We start from the raw sequence: 19,897 nt of genomic DNA on the forward strand, positions 1-19,897 counted from the left end.
GCCACAGTTTAAGGGTTAATTTTTTTCAAACTGATAAATTAGTTTCCTAATGAATGTCAGTAGTCCATTGAGTAGGATATGTATCCTTCACTGAGGTGGAGGACTTTCTTCTGGGCACATGAGAATGTTTTTTATGTTTCCAAACACGTACATGCGTCTCATAATAGATAATGCCCTAAGCCACAAGTCTTGCCTTGTCAGGTATGTTTAGGTTGAAGAAGTCGCAGGTAAAGAGGATGCTTTCATTATGACAGTTGTGTATAGCAGTTGTATACACACGGAAATGTTGACCCAATGAAAGCGTACCCCAGTGTCTTTTCCTCAGTAATGTTGGCAGTACCCCTTTGTACCCACTGTTTATAGTGTCAGGTTTTCTTCATGAAAATTTTCTGCTTAGTGTTGACTATCTCTTCATTCATATTTTTGGTGTATGTTCACATGTACAGTATTTGTTCTACATACAGTGGACCCCCGCTTAACGATTACCTCCGAATGCGACCAATTATGTAAGTATATTTATGTAAGTGCGTTTGTACATGTATGTTTGGGGGTCTGAAATGGACTAATCTACTTCACAATATTTCTTATGGGAACAAATTCGGTCAGTACTGGCACCTGAACATACTTCTGGAGTGAAAAAATATCGTTAACCGGGGGTCCACTGTACTTTTAAAATAGACTAAGATCAGTACATCTTTAATGCCCCCAGGTAAGTAAAGACACTGGAGAGATCACATATAAACCAATATTTAGAGAGGACATGCATCCATTATCAAGGATGAATGCACTGTCTTTAATTTTCTTCTCCAAATGTGGGTTAGTTGTGATTGTTCTTGCCACAGTATTGTGTTTTTGTTACTCATTACAGTGGTAGTATTTTTTTCATCTCCATGTACAGTACACCCTGAATTTAATGGACTTAGAGAAATATGGGACAAAATCCATTAGGTCATTTTATTCCAAAACAACAAACATCTTTGTTATTATTACAGTCTTAGCAGAACAATCTCTCTACCCACATTCACTACTACCAGCCACCTTCTCTGCTCTTTTAATCTGTTAAATTGAATGTTTACTGTCATTCATTCATTTTTTGTGCACACTTGAGTTGCATAGTTTTATACAATTGAATGTTTTATAATTTCTAATAAATAATTTTCCCATTTTTTATTTTTCCCTCAATTTGGCACTTAATGCTGTTGAAAAAAGTCTTTCATTTATTTCCTAATAAATTTGGTATTGCAGAAAAATAAGAAATGTCCAAAGCAGAGAATAGCAGTGATGGTCCTCCAAGAAAGGTTCCCCGTTTAGACAGCGAAGAGGACGACAGCAGACAGTCATGCGCAACAACTGGAGGTGGCAGCCAGAGCCTGGATAAAGAAGAAGCATCGTGGGCATGGGCAGGAACTGGATGTGCGTCAATTGCAAAAATGTTCACTGTTCCTTGTAGCATATGTACAGGGAACACTTGTAGAATATTTTTCATTATTTGCTAGAGTTTTTCCCACTGCTTATTTTCTGCAATATTTTGAGAATGCTTCTTAGTATTGGTTTGTAGTTTGGGAGTGTAGCCCCCTGGAGGCAGGTTTTGTAGCAATATGCAGTGATTGGAATTACATGAAACACTACAGTACCCATTCCTTGATCTCGTAGAATGTTCATGATTGTCTGAAATAAAATGCGTCGTCTAAAATTATTTTGCTAGAGCCGTTTTTCTGAAGATTTGTCACACTATTATTAGTTTTTGGTCAATATTGTAAAGCTGGTTCACTGTGTATTATGACATTGCTTTAAAATTTATAGGCCATTGTGATGTTCAATATTGCGTAATTCTCAAGTCCCTTGGCTATAAAAATGGAAAGGTTAAAGATTCTTTAAGTAAGGTGCTCCTCTACTAATGATGGGGTTGTGTTCCAAAGAACCCATCGTAAGTTGAAAATATTGTATGTCAAATGTGAATAGGCCCCTCAAGGGAGGTTCCTTGATGCTGGTGAGGGACTCTTGATCTAGGGAATTGGATCTGTGCACCAGTTTCCTGAATTGAGTCTAAATGCCTTCCACCCCGTCCTCCCACATGTGCTGTATAGTCCTATAGATTTAGTGTTCCCCATGATTATAATAATAATAATCAAATGTGAATATATATGATGAATAAATAAGTAAATAATTAACTGCTGCCACTGAATAAGTAAATAAATAATTACTCAAAATACCAGTATTGAAAAGTAAATAACCGAATACAAGTTTATCTTATCAATAAATGTACAGTACTGAATTTGCATCGCTATCGCACCATCATAACATCGAAATATCATAAGTTGGACCATTGTAAAGCGAGGAGCATCTGTAGTTACAGTGTCACAAACTCATTGCTTACATTCTTCATATAATTTTTTTTTGCTCTTACAAGTAGCATCCTCCCTCTGTCACTTCCAAATTCATTGGAGATGCTAGACATGCATGGTTATATCATGGAGGGGACTAGTGAGTTTAGCCTTTTCAAGGGAGGCTCCTTAGCGTGGTGAAGAGGCTCTTGGTCTGAGGAATTAGACCAGTTGGTCTCCTTCCTCTGACCGAACCTAATTACCCCCCAATCCCCCGTTCCCTATCCCATCCTCCCCATCTTCAACTTTTTCCTTTCCTTCTCCTCCTCCTCCCCACCCCTCCCTTTTGCCCTTCCTTTTTGGCCTTTGGGATTTTTTTTTTTTTTTCCCAAGGCACGCTAGTTCCTAGGTAGGGGAAAGGGTACTGGGGTCCATCCCATTCTGTTGAGGTTCTTGGCGGTGGCGTAGTTTGCCGTGGAATCTGGATTGCCTGGGGATGTCCCGATCCCTCTCCGGTATCCCGGAGGGTGGCTTTGGGTGTCTCGGGCGACGGGTGTATCTCTGGAAGCCACCTTTTGGATTCTGGGGGTGGTTGCCGAAGGAGGTATGCTTTGTGGCGGATTTCCAGCCGCCCCCTCTTTTGTCCACCGAGGTAGCTCAGCAGATGTGAGGTTGCTATCCCGGATTGCCGGTTTACTGGCATGATGGGTAGGGTATGGCACGGGTTCCATGCTGCATCTGCGCTACTTGTGGTGCTGAGGTTCTCTTGGGTGTGGAGGGAGATTTCTGGCCCTTTCATTCCTCCTAGGAACTATCCCTCCCCGGTCCCCCCTTTTTTTATTATTTTTTTTATTTTTATTTTCTTTTCTTCGTTCTTTTTTTTTTTCTTAAAAACAAAAAGAAAGAAGTAACCTAACCATGGCAGCCCTATTCCATGAACCTGCTACCTCCAGGCCCCTTCTTGATACCGCACCCCGTTCTGACCCCGCCTCGTCTTTGGACCACTCTTTGGACACTCCTCATGCCTCTGTACCTCTTGCCGGTGCTGTTTCCTCACCCGCTTCAGGTACTGAGGCCTCGACTGACTCCTTCGATTTATCTGACCTTCACTCTCCTCTGACTATGCTTCCGGCCTCTCCCTCTACGGTGCGGCAATTTTCGAATCGCCGGCCCGTTCCACGTCGGACCAACTCTGGTCCCACGCCTAAACGCCAACGACAATTACCTGCTGATGATACTTCTCCACCTTCTCGTTCTTCTCAGAAAAGATCGACACGTCCTTCACTACCTTTCCACGCTCAGTTTCAGACTGCACAATGGACTAAATTCTTCACTTTACGACCGACTTCCTCTACTGCCTATCTTTCTGACCACAGTATTGGCAAGGCACTCCTACGCCATGTTGGTAAAGATATTTCTTTTCATGCTCTTAAGAGCGGTACGCGCATCATCACCGTACAGAATGCTACCCAGGCTCATGAGCTTTCTCGTCTTTCCCATATTGATACTGTTCCTGTCACTATTGAAAAACATCATGCCCTCAATTCTTGTAGTGGTACCGTCATTCTGCCCCATACCATAGTTCAACAAAATTTCCAGACATGTGGCACTGACATTCTTGAACAGCTGGAACTCCAAGATCTCCCAATCCTCAAGGTAGACACTTACGTTCTTTCTGCCCGCTGGCGGAGACGATACCCTAGGAATGTGGCTCGTTTAACTTTTGACAGCCGAGAACTCCCATCCTCAGTTTATGTAGCAGGACATCGGTTACAAGTTCGAAAGATGATCCCTACACTGCAACAGTGTAGAAATTGCTGGCGATTTGGCCATCCAGCGAAATATTGCAGATCTATCGCCGAATGCCCGGTCTGTGATGCCGATGACCATTCTAATATGTCTTGCAATCGACCTCCCTCTTGCCTTAATTGTCATGAGGCTCACCCTTTGTACTCTCGCCATTGTCAAGTCTACTTAAACGAGCGGGAAATCCGTTACCTCAAAGAGGCAGAAGGTCTCCCTTATGCCATGGCAGTTTCTCATCTCCGCCTCCAAGGGAGACTATCTCGTGTTTCTTATTCCCTTGTTTGAAAACGTTCCCCCACTTCTGGGATCCCATCTTCTGCAACCACCTCTGTGGTTACCTCTCCCATAGTCACTCCTGTATCTAATTCTTTTGCTGTCCTAGGCTCAGACGTCCCTACTTCAACGCCTCAGTCTGATCTCGCTTCTTCGTGTTCTCCCTCACAAGCCTCAGTAGCGACGAGATCTCGTATGACACCTCCTCCTAATCATCCCTCTACTTCTCAAAAGTCAAAAAAAGGTCCGTTAACACCTACCCATCTTCCACCTCCTCATTTTACCTTCCCTGTCTCTGTACCTGGTTCTTCCCCTCTCACTGGCTCTGTTACAAGTGTAGAGGTTCACCCTCCTCCTCATACTGTACCTTCCTCCCCTGTTCCCTCCCAAGTTTCTTCCTCTTCTGCCACCTCCCAGGTTTCTGCCTCTTCTGTCCCCTTCCACGCTTCTCCAGTTCCCTCCACCCTTTTGCCCCCCCCCTACCTTGGTACAGTCCATTACAGTTCCAGTCTTTACTCATCCTCCCCCTACCATTTCCAATATTGTCTCCCATACGACGTCTCTGAATTCTGAAACACTTGAAGCAATCTCTGAATATATTGCAGAGACCAAACCATCAATGGACACTGATCCACCCTCCGTTCCTTCTCTCTCCTCTGCTCCATCTGCGCAACTCCTTTCTTCACAGCGCACCATTCCTTCGCTGCTTGAACGTTTTCCACTGCCTCCGCATGTGGACTTTTCTAACCCCTCTAGTCCGTAGGAACCCTTACCTGCGGATTTCAGGTATCTTTATCATTGCCAATCATGGCCTATTTACAGTGGAATATACGTGGCCTCAGGGGTAATCGGGGTGAGCTTCAGATGTTACTCTCCCAGTTTTCCCCTGTTGGTGTTTACTTACAGGAACCAAAATTACACTCTGCTGTTATCTCTCCCATCTCAGGCTATAATTTATTGTATTCTTCAGATCCTTTTCCTGATGGGACCTTTAATGAAAGTGCCCTTCTTCTACGCACTGATATTCCGTACCATCAGCTATTTGTTCGTACTTCGCTGCATAGGTGGTATACGCTCTGTTCTTTATATCTCTCTCCTTCTCGGGCATTATCTATTCCGGATATTGCCTTTCTTGTTTCGTCATTACCGCCACCGATTCTGTTACTTGGCGATTTTAATGCCCACCATTTCCTCTGGGGGGGGTCTCACTGTGATTCCCGTGGCATTCAGTTAGAGGCTTTTCTTGCCACCCACCCCCTCCATGTTTTAAATACAGGTACTCACACCCATTTTGATCCTCGGACTCACACTCTTGCATCGATCTCTCAGTCTGCTCTTCCTCCGCCGCATTAGACTTCACTTGGTCTGTTCTCCCGGACTTACATGACAGCGATCATTTCCCAATCATTCTTACTTCCCCTTCATATTCACCACCTCTTCGCATCACATGCTGGCAATTTGATCAGGCAAATTGGAACCTTTACTCACACCTAACTGTTTTTAGAGAGGTTCCTTCTTCGTCCTCCATCGATGAGCTTTTACACCTCTTCTCGTCCTCCGTTTTAACCGCAGCTTCTAATTGTATACTCCAAACTTTGGGCAGGCATTCTCAGAAATGCGTGCCTTGGTGGTCTCCTGCTTGTACTCGTGCAGTACGTTTGAAACGCGCTGCATGGGGCAGGTACCGGTACAATAGAACCACAGAGAGACTTCTTGATTTTAAGCAGAAGCGTGCAATCGCTCGCCGTGTCATCCGTGACGCTAAACGCACTTGCTGGCGAGATTATGTCTCCATCATCACCTCTGCTTCCTCTATGAGTGCAGTCTGGAAAAAAGTACGAAAACTGAGTGGTAAATATTCTCCTGACCCGGCTCCTGTTCTGCGGGTTGCCGGTGTTGATATAGCAAACCTACTAGATGTTGCCAATGAAATTGGCAATCATCTGGTCTGTATTTCTCAGGGACTCCATCTGTGCCCCTCATTTCTTTCCTCAAAGTCTGCCAGAGAGTTAGCACCCTTGGACTTTTCTTCTCTCAGAGAAGAACAGTATAATGTGCCTTTTACACTTCAAGAACTGGAGGCAACACTCTCAGCTTGCCGATCATCGGCAGCTGGGCCCGACGACATTCATATTCGTATGCTACAACATTTACATCAGTCAGCCCTTGCAGTCCTATTATGCCTTTACAATCTTATTTGGTCACAAGGAGTTCTTCCACAGCTGTGGAAATCCGCCATTGTTCTCCCTTTCCGCAAACCAGGCACTACGGGACATGAAACCTCCCACTATCGTCCCATTGCTCTTACCAGTGCAGTTTGCAAAGTGATGGAACGCCTAGTAAATAGACATTTAGTGTGGTATTTAGAGACACACAACAGTCTCTCCACTCATCAATATGGCTTTCGTAAGGGACGTTCTACCATAGACCCCTTACTACGCTTGGATACGTATGTTCGTAATGCCTTTGCGAATAACCACTCAGTTATTGCCATATTTTTTGACCTTGAGAAGGCATATGACAACTTGGAGGTATAATATTTTAGCCCAAGCCCACTCCTTAGGCCTTCGAGGCAATCTACCATCCTTCCTTAAGAACTTTTTAACTGACAGGCATTTCCGTGTTCGGGTTAATAATGTGCTCTCCCCGGACTTTATCCAAGCTGAAGGTGTCCCCCAGGGATGTGTTCTGAGCACAACACTTTTTCTCCTTGGTATTAATGATTTGGCCTCTAGTCTTCCATCAAATATTTGGTCATCACTCTATGTTGATGACTTCGCTATTGCCTGTGCAGGCGCTGACTGTCACCTTATTACAGTTTCTCTCCAGCATGCAGTCGACCGTGTTTCCAATTGGGCCACCACACGTGGGTTTAAATTTTCCAGCACTAAAACCCACCAAATTACTTTCACTAGACGCTCTGTCATCTCCGATCATCCTTTGTACCTCTATGGCTCCCGTATCTCTGAACGTGATACAGTCGAAGTTTCTGGGCCTTCTCTTTGATCGTAGGTTATCCTGGAAACCTCACATTACCTCTCTGAAGGCAACTTGTCACAGCCGGCTGAACCTTCTTAAAACCCTTGCTCATCTTTCGTGGGGAGCTGATCGTCGAACCCTCCTTCGCCTACATTCCACCCTTATCTTATCGAAACTTGATTATGGTGACCAGATCTATTCAGCGGCATCTCCTGCTACTCTCTCTAGCCTTCACCCCATTCATCACCAAGGATTACGTTTATGCCTTGGTGCTTTTCGCTCTTCCCCTGTCAAGAGCCTCTATGCAGAAGCGAACGTTCCATCCTTATCCGATCACCGTGATGCCCATTGCCTTCACTACTATGTATGCTCTCATGATCTTCACAATCCTTCCATTTATAGAATGGTCACTGATATTAGTAGACATTCTTTATTTGTTCGCCGCCCCTGTTTACTCCGTCCCTTCTCTCTTCGCCTTCATTCGCTCTTGTCTTCTCTTCAATTACCACCTTTCTATGTTCATGTAGCATCTCACTTTTCCCTACCCCCCTGGGAAGTTCCAGCTGTTCGAGTCTGTTCTTTCTCTCTCCCTTGCTCGAAAGCCCAACTGTCTACAGTCGCTTCCCGCTCTCTTTTTCTTGACCACTTTCACTCATTCTCATGCCATTGCTGTGTACACAGATTTCTCTAAGTCTTCTGACGCCGTAGGATTCACAGCAGTGTTTCCAGACAGCGTCGTACGAGGGCATTTACTATCTTCGGCTAGTATTTTTACTGCTGAATTGTATGCCATCCTTGCAGCACTTATCGATATTGCATCTATGCCTGTGTCATCATTTGTGGTTGTCTCAGACTCCCTTAGTGCTTTACAGGCTATACAGAAATTTGATACACCTCACCCCTTAGTCCTCCGTATCCAACTTTGGCTACGCCGCATCTTTACCAAGCATAAAGATATTGTTTTTTGTTGGGTCCCTGGTCATGTTGACGTACAGGGCAATGAACAGGCAGACACTGCTGCGCGGTCAGCAGTACACGACCTACCAGTTTCATATAGAGGTGTTCCATTTACGGACTATTTTGCTGCAATATCTTCCCACCTTCACACCCGTTGGCAACAATGTTGGTCTACTATGCTCGGCAACAAACTTCAATCTATTAAACCGAGTATAGGTTACTGGCCGTCTTCTTATCACCAGTGTCGAAGTTGGGAGACTACTCTCTCCCGTCTTCGCATTGGTCATACTCGTCTTACTCATGGATATCTCATGGAGAGGCGCCCTGCTCCTCTCTGTGTGAATTGCCAAGCTCCATTATCAGTTAGCCACATTCTGTTGGACTGCCCACTTTATCAACGAGCACGCAGAATTTACCTCAGTCGTCGTCTTCGCTCCGCTGCTCTCTCTTTACCTTCCCTTCTCGCTGATGGACCCACCTTTCATCCGGACTCTCTCATTGACTTTTTGACAACAACTGACTTACTTCACAAACTCTGATACCTTCAGCCCTTTCTACTTCAATCTCTTGCTACCCTCTACCCCCGTACTATCCCCTGCCCCGCTGTTTTCTGTAACCTACTGATCATCCCTCCTCCCTTCTGCCATCCAATACCCTCGCTTCCTTCCCTACCCTGCAGCGCTGTATAGCCCTTGTGGCTTAGCGCTTCTTTTTGATTATAATAATAATAATAATAGTGGCAAGGGATGCCAGCTTGTCTTCACAGTCCAGCATCTCATGCTCAGTTGTCCCTTCTGTCAGAGATGTATGAGCTTTTTATTGCAGTAATAATTCTCCTAACTGAAATAAAGCTGGCTTAGAGGCATATGGTTCTGTAATGTTCAGCTGAGAAAATCTAACTTGCTGATTTTTATTTTTTAGCTAGCTGGATAGATCTTTTAATAGTAGTTATGTATTGTGATACCACACCTCACCATATTTAGTCTAATAAATTTAAAATAATCTTTATTAACAACTTGCTTTTTTAGACTGACCATTTTAAATAAAATATGAAAACTTACTGGGGCACCAAATTACCATAATCTGAGAATTAATGAATTTAATAAGAGAGAATGAACAAGAGAGAGAATGAGAATACATTAATCATTACCAGTTACAAATATATGTGAACTAAAAATATCTTGCCTTAATCTTGCTTAGCAAGACCTGTTGTATGATAACCCTCACTCACCTTGATGGTGAAAACCTTGACTCAAGAAGTTTTTTACAGTATCATTTACAGTGGAACCTCAAATTTTGAACGTATTGCTTATCAAATTCTTTGGAAATCAACCGCTTTTTTTGAACCAACTTTGTCCCTATTATCGAACTTGCCCCTATTTTCGAACCACCGGGTACCGGACCTGTCCGCCAGCCTGCTCTGTCCACGTCCACGTCCCCGCGCAGGCACCTTGAGCCAGTCTGGCTTTGTTGATGCTTGAGTGAACACTAACCTGCGCTCTCATTCAAACATTTTACGATTAATTCATTGTGTTTAGTGCTTGTGGGACTGTGAAATGAGCTACCATTGGCCCAAAGAAACTTGCTAGTGGTACCCCTGTGGTAAAGAAAGTGAGAAGTATGAGAGTGGTGTGAAACTTGTTGAGCTTGCCAGGATGTATGGGAAAAACAAGTTGACCATCGCTTCTATCCTGGCAAAGAAAGAAAAAATCAAGGAAGCTGATGTTGCTAACCAAAAAAAGACCACAGACAGTCGATCAGGTTTAGAAGTTGTTGCTGGTGTGGATCAAGGATAAAGAGATGGCAGGTGATAGTGTTTCAGAGATGATTATCTGTGAAAAGTTCAGCGACAAAAGCATGTCCCATTTTAGGGAAATCTTAAAGAGGCGCCAGAAACAGAGGACTGTAGACAGTTATTTTGTGAGACAGGGGACCGGTGACTCTCAAGCTGGTCCTAGTGGCATTAAAAGACAGAGAATGGAAATAACCGCAGAGAAGGCTTTGATACTTTAGCTAAAGTCTTTATGGAGGGGGATTCCCCTTCCAAACACTAACCCCCAACTCCCTCTCTCCTCCTCCCTATCTTCCAGATGCCATCACCAATCTTCAATAAAGGGAAGTAAAAATGTTATTTTATATGTTTATTTAAATTTATTAATACATAATTGTACACTATATTTGTTGTGTGTATGTAAAACTATAATTAATCTCTATAAAATGTATTTTTTTGTGAATATTTTTGGGCTTCTGGAACAGATTGATTGTTTTTCCATTATTTCTTATGGGAAATGTTGCTTCACTTTTCAAACTTTTCGAATTTAGAACTAGCTCCTGGAACGGATTAAGTTCAAAATTTGAGGTTCCACTGTATGCTGCATTTGTACTTTTATACATTTGAAATATTTCTGAATAACTTTAATAAGAACAAATGAAGAGGTTTATTCTCTTCTTAATAAAAATGAAAGTTTGCATATCTCTATGTAAAAGAACTTAACACTTTATTTCAGCTTTTGAAGCCATAGTTGAGTTCTTTACTTACACTTCTTGTCACTAATTCTTTCCTTCGCATTTGTTGGTTTTGCTGAGGCTATTATTACTAAAGTTCTTTTCTCATCTTAAATTGTTTAAAGCAACCTACTAGCTCGGGAAAAACAGATGAAATCATGGATTATACAAGGACATTAACTTTTATGAGATCTTTCTTCTTCTTTCAACGCACAGGCTGTATCCCACCGAGGTGGGGTGGCCCTAAAGGAACAGCAAAAGTTTCTCCTTTTACATTTAGTAATATATACAGGAGAAGGGGTTACTAGTTCCTTGCTCCTGGCATTTTAGTCGCCTCTTATGACACGCATGGCTTACATAGGAAAAATTCTGTTCCACTTCCCCACGAGATATCTCGTGCAATTTAAACATTGTTTTCTAGAAGTCGAGTCAATATGGCCATTACTATTCATACCTTTAACACCTGTCATGACAGTCTTATAAGATAACATAAACTGAGTCCCCATTATCGCTCTCCAATCATTCATTGATATGATATAACTATAAACTGTGTGTATAGTACTGTATTAGGTGTACTGTACAGTACTTTAGTGCATTTATTTGCTATTTTTTGAGCATTCTGATTTACCAGACATTCAGACACTCTCCCAGTTAGTCTGTTATATCAAGAATTTACTTTGTCTTTCCCTACAGTAACTGCTCTTTAATGTTCGGTGTTGCATTTTCTTTATTACTGGGTACTTAACATAAGTCCTCGGAATCATCCATAATTATCTATCACTGATTTTTACTTTATATTTTTTCTTTAAATTTTCCAACAAACTTTCTTTATTTTCTTCATTTTTCTTTTAAACACGCTAGCGATCTCCCACTGAGGTAGAATGACCCAAACAAGAAAGAAACACTTTCACTATCATTCACACAATAACTGTCTTTGCAGAGGCACTCAGATACGACAGTTTAGATGTCACTCCAAACATTTTATGTTTAGTTATTTTCTTGTATGTTTGTTATGGCGGCTTTCAAGCTTACCACACTTTGTCTTGTCTTTTCATGGATAAATGAAGTGCTTGGATTTAAGTGTCAGAAAGTGATTGATGCAAAGTAAGAAACCACTTGGACAGAAATGTGAAGCGCACACAAGAAAAATCTGTATATTATATTTCAGCCTCGTCAGAAACCCTCTTCAGCATTCATCTGTTGGAGAAAATCTGATTGAAGCCAGAAGATACATATCTCTCTTAACTGCTCCAAATTTCTCTCCAGGTGGTTTTTCACTGTGAAAGTTGTGAACTGGGGAGTAATGTGCTACTTCAGTTATGTAATGCTTAAACTAGCATGTTTAATACTTTAGTATGCTAGCTGGAGATTCATCTGTAAAAACTTGCATTTGTGGTCACAGTGGTGCCTATGCTAACCTTCCTATGGTGTAGAAATATACCTAGTTGGACGAATCTTATTGTGTCTAGCTGGTCCAGTGGCTAACGCGACGGTCTGGAATTTTGAGACTCTCTGATCGCCGGTTCTATCCCTGTCCGTGGTATGGTTTGTTTGCAATCGTGTCATTACGATTTCATGAGTCTTGGTATGTTATTTAAGCACTTAAAAGTATATAGCACTTAAGTTCTTTCATTGCACTGGCCATATCCCACTGAAGCAGAAACACTTAAGTTAACATAATAACCCCTCAAGGGTGGTTCCTTGATGCTGGTGAGGGGCTCTTGATCTAGGGAATTGGATCTGTGCTCCAGTTCCCAGAATTGAGCCTGAATACCTTCCATCCTCCCCCCCCCACATTCACTGTATAACCCTATGGGTTTAGTGCTCTCCCATGATTATAATAATAATCTTTATAATAATTGTGATTTTCTAGAGGTTTAAAGTTTGATTTGATGTGCTAAGTAAGGTATGAGTTGAAAAACTGAAGTGTTTTATGTACATTTGTGAAAAGATTGAACACAAACAGTATCATTAAATAAACATCCATTTAAGTAGGGTTACAGGGGCTCTTAAGCCGAGGAACTATATCCTCTCATTCTTTGGATCAAACTTGACTACTATATAACCCCTATGGGTCTAGTGCTTTCCCTGATTACAACACAAAGCTAAAACTTTAAAATATTGTTTAGAGGTGAATGAGTTTATATAGATGGAACATTGTGATAAAAAAGACTGTGAACACGAGGAGAGTACCGTGGAGTCTTGCATGAGCTAGTCTTGCTTTCTTAGTCTCATTGCAGTAGGTAAGAAGGTTTCTTTCTTTCTTTCAACACACTGGCTGTATCCCACCGAGGCGGAGTGGCCCAAAAGGAAAAACAAAAGTTTCTCCTTTTGCATTTAGTAATATATACAGGAGAAGGGGTTACTAGCCCCTTGCTCCCGGCATTTTAGTCGCCTCTTACAACACGCATGGCTTACGGAGGAAGAATTCTGTTCCACTTCCCCATGGAGGAAGAAGGTTTCTAACCTTTCTTATTATATTGCCCCTGCTGGGTAGGTAGTAGTATGAGAGAGTGACACGGTGGTAGGGAGAGAGAGACAAGCAGTTTTTTTTATGGCCGTCTCCTGCCAAGGCGGCGATTCAGAGAAGAAAACACATTCACCATCATTCCTTCAGTTCCCAGTTTTCCAGAAGTGTGCTGACATCATGATCATATTCCCCTCAGACTGTAACATCCCTCCTTCGGAGTGCAGGCACTGCCTCTCCTACTTACCTGTATACTTATTAACTTTCACTGACAGCATTTCACTCGTACAGTAGACTTCATCAGGTCATAAACAGATAAACCTGGTAAGAGATGGTGAACATATAATCGAGTACTTGTGAAGTGAAGTACAGTGTGAGGTGACTTGTACCCCCAATGACTCTGCCTCACAGCTACTAGTGATGTATGTGTTTATCTTCTCTTATCTGGGTCATTTGTGACTTGATAAAACCCACTACGTGCATGTGTGAAACATCGTTAATAAAAAAATTCCATGTGTGTTCTTACATCTATGTCTCCTTGTATTGCCTGTGCATGTTACAAGAAATTCAGTATTAGTATTCTTGTGATAAATGATGTAGTTAGTGTTTTCTCTGTTTTTAATGCTGTCTTTATTGGCATGTAATTATCTGTGAAATTTTTGGCTTTCCAATATTGTGGTTTTGTCTTCATGGCTACTGATTCATTTTGCAATATTTATTTATCCTTTAGATTGATGATACACTTTGTTTTTTTTTATTTCTTGTTCAGAGTTATACATTCTTAAAAAAAAGTTAATTTGTAATTTTATCTTCATCATTATAATAATAACAGCTGCTGGTATTTTGAGCTACTGTATAATTGATGTACTATATATTATTATTATTATTATCACACCGGCCGATTCCCACCAAGGCAGGGTGGCCCGAAAAAGAAAAACTTTCACCATCATTCACTCCATCACTGTCTTGCCAGAAGGGTGCTTTACACTACAGTTTTTAAACTGCAACATTAACACCCCTCCTTCAGAGTGCAGGCACTGTACTTCCCATCTCCAGGACTCAAGTCCGGCCTGCCGGTTTCCCTGAATCCCTTCATAAATGTTACTTTGCTCACACTCCAACAGCACGTCAAGTATTAAAAACCATTTGTCTCCATTCACTCCTATCAAACACGCTCACGCATGCCTGCTGGAAGTCCAAGCCCCTCGCACACAAAACCTCCTTTACCCCCTCCCTCCAACCCTTCCTAGGCCGACCCCTACCCCGCCTTCCTTCCACTACAGACTGATACACTCTTGAAGTCATTCTGTTTCGCTCCATTCTCTCTACATGTCCGAACCACCTCAACAACCCTTCCTCAGCCCTCTGGACAACAGTTTTGGTAATCCCGCACCTCCTCCTAACTTCCAAACTACGAATTCTCTGCATTATATTCACACCACACATTGCCCTCAGACATGACATCTCCACTGCCTCCAGCCTTCTCCTCGCTGCAACATTCATCACCCACACTTCACACCCATATAAGAGCATTGGTAAAACTATACTCTCATACATTCCCCTCTTTGCCTCCAAGGACAAAGTTCTTTGTCTCCACAGACTCCTAAGTGCACCACTCACTCTTTTTCCCTCATCAATTCTATGATTCACCTCATCTTTCATAGACCCATCCGCTGACACGTCCACTCCCAAATATCTGAATACGTTCACCTCCTCCATACTCTCTCCCTCCAATCTGATATTCAATCTTTCATCACCTAATCTTTTTGTTATCCTCATAACCTTACTCTTTCCTGTATTCACCTTTAATTTTCTTCTTTTGCACACCCTACCAAATTCATCCACCAATCTCTGCAACTTCTCTTCAGAATCTCCCAAGAGCACAGTGTCATCAGCAAAGAGCAGCTGTGACAACTCCCACTTTGTGTGTGATTCTTTATCTTTTAACTCCACGCCTCTTGCCAAGACCCTCGCATTTACTTCTCTTACAACCCCATCTATAAATATATTAAACAACCACGGTGACATCACACATCCTTGTCTAAGGCCTACTTTTACTGGGAAAAAATTTCCCTCTTTCCTACATACTCTAACTTGAGCCTCACTATCCTCGTAAAAACTCTTCACTGCTTTCAGTAACCTACCTCCTACACCATACACTTGCAACATCTGCCACATTGCCCCCCTATCCACCCTGTCATACGCCTTTTCCAAATCCATAAATGCCACAAAGACCTCTTTAGCCTTATCTAAATACTGTTCACTTATATGTTTCACTGTAAACACCTGGTCCACACACCCCCTACCTTTCCTAAAGCCTCCTTGTTCATCTGCTATCCTATTCTCCGTCTTACTCTTAATTCTTTCAATTATAACTCTACCATACACTTTACCAGGTACACTCAAAAGACTTATCCCCCTATAATTTTTGCACTCTCTTTTATCCCCTTTGCCTTTATACAAAGGAACTATGCATGCTCTCTGCCAATCCCTAGGTACCTTACCCTCTTCCATACATTTATTAAATAATTGCACCAACCACTCCAAAACTATATCCCCACCTGCTTTTAACATTTCTATCTTTATCCCATCAATCCCGGCTGCCTTACCCCCTTTCATTTTACCTACTGCCTCACGAACTTCCCCCACACTCACAACTGGCTCTTCCTCACTCCTACAAGATGTTATTCCTCCTTGCCCTATACACGAAATCACAGCTTCCCTATCTTCATCAACATTTAACAATTCCTCAAAATATTCCTTCCATCTTCCCAATACCTCTAACTCTCCATTTAATAACTCTCCTCTCCTATTTTTAACTGACAAATCCATTTGTTCTCTAGGCTTTCTTAACTTGTTAATCTCACTCCAAAACTTTTTCTTATTTTCAACAAAATTTGTTGATAACATCTCACCCACTCTCTCATTTGCTCTCTTTTTACATTGCTTCACCACTCTCTTAACTTCTCCCTTTTTCTCCATATACTCTTCCCTCCTTGCATCACTTCTACTTTGTAAAAACTTCTCATATGCTAACTATATATATATACAATATTTCGGGAGCAAGGGGCTAGTAATTTCTGTATACATTACTAAATTTAAAAAGAGAAACTTTTGTTTTTCTTTTTGAGCTACTCTGCCTCAGTGGGATATGGCCAGTTTGTTGAAAAAAAAAATTACAATATTTATGTTGGTACTGTATATATATTTATACTTATATCGCTGTAGTTAAAACTTAAGGTATATTAGATCACTGTTTGCTTTGTAAATGACAATGTTTGTACTTCTAGAACTGAATACATGTATTAGACATTGCAGATTTAGTCAAAATGAAGTTTCACATTTAAATAGTTGATACATTTGTAATAGCTTTTAAAGTGAACTCAGTCATGTACATACATATATATGCAAAACAACCACTCTGAAAGAATAGAGAAATTCCAAGCGCTTTCGTGACTACTCACATTATCAAGGATAATGTGAGTAGTCACGAAAGTGCTTGGAATTTCTCTATTCTTTCAGAGTGGTTGTTTTGCATATTCTGAAATCACCTGTTTACTGTGATCTTATTGCATACACATATATATACATGGTTGCTTGAATTGAACCTCAGCATATGCAAGGTTACAAAGATAAGGAATGGTCCAGAAGACCATACATGGGGTATAGACTTGGGACAGATTCTGTAGACCTCGTACCAGAGGCTCACATAACCAAATAACCTCTGCAGCCAATGCTTGCCTGGCAAATCTGAGAGTGGCCCTTAAGAATCCCAACAGAGTGTCATTCTGGATACTTTATACAACATATGTCAGTCCCATCTTGGAATATGTGGCACCACACTTGAGGAAACATGTTAAGAAACTGGAGCAAGTGCAGAAATATGCAACAAGAGGAGAGTGTAAAGGAATTGAACCTAATGACAATGAAGTACAGAAGGACCAAGGAAGACATAACAGCATACAAAATACTCAAAACAATTGATAGGACAGACATGGACAGGCTGTTTGAGAGACAAGAAACAGGTACTCAGGGGCACAGCTGAAGTTAGACACAGATGAGTCACAGGGATGCCAGGAAGTATTTCTTCAGTCTCAGGGTAGCTGGGAAATGGAATGATCTCAACAAAGAAAAAGTGGAGGCAGACTCCATATATAGCTTTAAGAAGAGGTATGATAGGCCCCATCAGGCTAGGAGAGGCAATACACAAATAACCCGCACATAAAAGAGAGAAGCTTACGACGACGTTTCGGTCCAACTTGGACCATTGACAAAGTCACAAAGTCAGTGTGACTTTGTCAATGGTCCAAGTCGGACCGAAACGTCATCGTAAGCTTCTCTCTTTTACGTGCGGGTTATTTGTGTATCGTTCCAGTCACGGTATTGTGCCTTTTTTGTTATTTAGGAGAGGAAACTTGAGAGGCAAGGCCAGGAGCTACAGCATACATTTTTTTTTTTAACACTGGCTGTCTCTCACTGAAGTAGAGTGACCCGAAAAGGAAGACACATTTTCACCATCATTCACACTGTCACTGTCTTTTTTTTTTTTTTTTTTTTCAACAAGTCGGCTGTCTCCCACCGAGGCAGTGTGACCCAAAAAAGAAAGAAAATCCCCAAAAAGAAAATACTTTCATCATCATTCAACACTTTCACCACACTCACACATTATCACTGCTTTTGCAGAGGTGCTCAGAATACAGCAGTTTAGAAGCATATACGTATAAAGATACACAACATACCCCTCCAAACTGCCAATATCCCAAACCCCTCCTTTAAAGTGCAGGCATTGTACTTCCCATTTCCAGGACTCAAGTCCGACTATATGAAAATAACCGGTTTCCCTGAATCCCTTCACTAAATATTACCCTGCTCACACTCCAACAGATCGTCAGGTCCCAAGTATCATTCGTCTCCATTCACTCCTATCTAACACGCTCATGCACGCATGCTGGAAGTCAAAGCCCCTCGCCCACAAAACCTCCTTTACCCCCTCTTTCCAACCCTTTCGAGGACGACCCCTACCCCTCCTTCCTTCCTCTATAGATTTATATGCTTTCCATGTCATTCTACTTTGATCCATTCTCTCTAAATGACCAAACCACCTCAACAACCCCTCTTCTGCCCTCTGACTAATGCTTTTATTAACTCCACACCTTCTCCTAATTTCCACACTCCGAATTTTCTGCATAATATTTACACCACACATTGCCCTTAGACAGGACATCTCCACTGCCTCCAACTGTCTCCTCGCTGCTGCATTTATCACCCAAGCTTCACATCCATATAAGAGTGTTGGTACTACTATACTTTCATACATTCCCTTCTTTGCCTCCATAGATAACGTTTTTTGACTCCACATATACCTCAACACACCACTCACCTTTTTTCCCTCATCAATTCTATGATTAACCTCATCCTTCATAAATCCATCCACCGACACGTCAACTCCCAAGTATCTGAAAACATTCACTTCTTCCATACTCCTCCTCCCCAATTTGATATCCAATTTTTCTTTATCTAAATCATTTGATACCCTCATCACCTTACTCTTTTCTATGTTCACTTTCAACTTTCTACCTTTACACACATTCTCAAACTCATCTACTAACCTTTGCAATTTTTCTTTAGAATCTCCCATAAGCACAGTATCATCAGCAAAAAGTAACTGTGTCAATTCCCATTTTGAATTTGATTCCCCATAATTTAATCCCACCCCTCTCCCCAACACCCTAGCATTTACTTCTTTTACAACCCCATCTATAAATATATTAAACAACCATGGTGACATTACACATCCCTGTCTAAGACCTACTTTTACCGGGAAGTATTCTCCCTCTCTTCTACACACCCTAACCTGAGCCTCACTATCCTCATAAAAGCTCTTTACAGCATTTCGTAACTTACCACCTATTCCATATACTTGCAACATCTGCCACATTGCTCCTCTATCCACACTATCATATGCCTTTTCTAAATCCATAAATGCAATAAAAACTTCCCTACCTTTATCTAAATACTGTTCACATATATGCTTCAATGTAAACACTTGATCTACACATCCTCTACCCACTCTGAAGCCTCCCTGCTCATCTGCAATCCTACATTCTGTCTTACCTCTAATTCTTACAATTATAACCCTACTGTATACTTTTCCTGGTATACTCAGTAAACTTATTCCTCTATAATTTTTACGATCTCTCTTGTCCCCTTTCCCTTTATATAAAGGGACTATACATGCTCTCTGCCAATCCCTAGGTACTTTCCCTTCTTTCATACATTTATTAAACAAAAGCACCAACCACTCCAACACTATATCCCACCCTGCTTTTAACATTTCTGTCATGATCCCATCAGTTCCAGCTGCTTTACCCCCTTTCATTCTACATAATGCCTCACGTACCTCCACCACACTTACATTCTGCTCTTCTTCACTCCTAAAAGATGGTATACCTCCCTGGCCAGTGCATGAAATTACCGCCTCCCTTTCTTCCTTAACATTTAAAAGTTCCTCAAAATATTCTCGCCATCTACCTAATACCTCCCTCTCCCCATCTACTAACTCCCCTACTCTGTTTTTAACTGACAA

The 19,897-nt window shown here is 41.7% G+C and overlaps 1 protein-coding gene across 2 annotated transcripts in view; it reads left to right on the forward strand.

Annotated features, from left to right (window-relative positions):
- pasha (partner of drosha) overlaps nt 1-19,897 on the forward strand; it is a 52,916-nt gene that overhangs the window by 9,692 nt on the left and 23,327 nt on the right. The window contains exon 2 of one of the 2 annotated variants that reach the window (XM_053794903.2): nt 1,246-1,413. The exons of the other annotated variant lie outside the window; for it this stretch is intronic. Within the exon in view, the coding sequence (XP_053650878.1) occupies nt 1,257-1,413 (157 nt within the window). The 5' untranslated portion in view covers nt 1,246-1,256. The remainder of the gene's footprint in view (nt 1-1,245; nt 1,414-19,897) is intronic. 2 annotated transcript variants of the gene reach the window in all.

This window comes from Cherax quadricarinatus, chromosome 72 (assembly GCF_038502225.1).
Source record: "Cherax quadricarinatus isolate ZL_2023a chromosome 72, ASM3850222v1, whole genome shotgun sequence".
Taxonomy (NCBI): Eukaryota; Metazoa; Arthropoda; class Malacostraca; order Decapoda; family Parastacidae; genus Cherax; species Cherax quadricarinatus.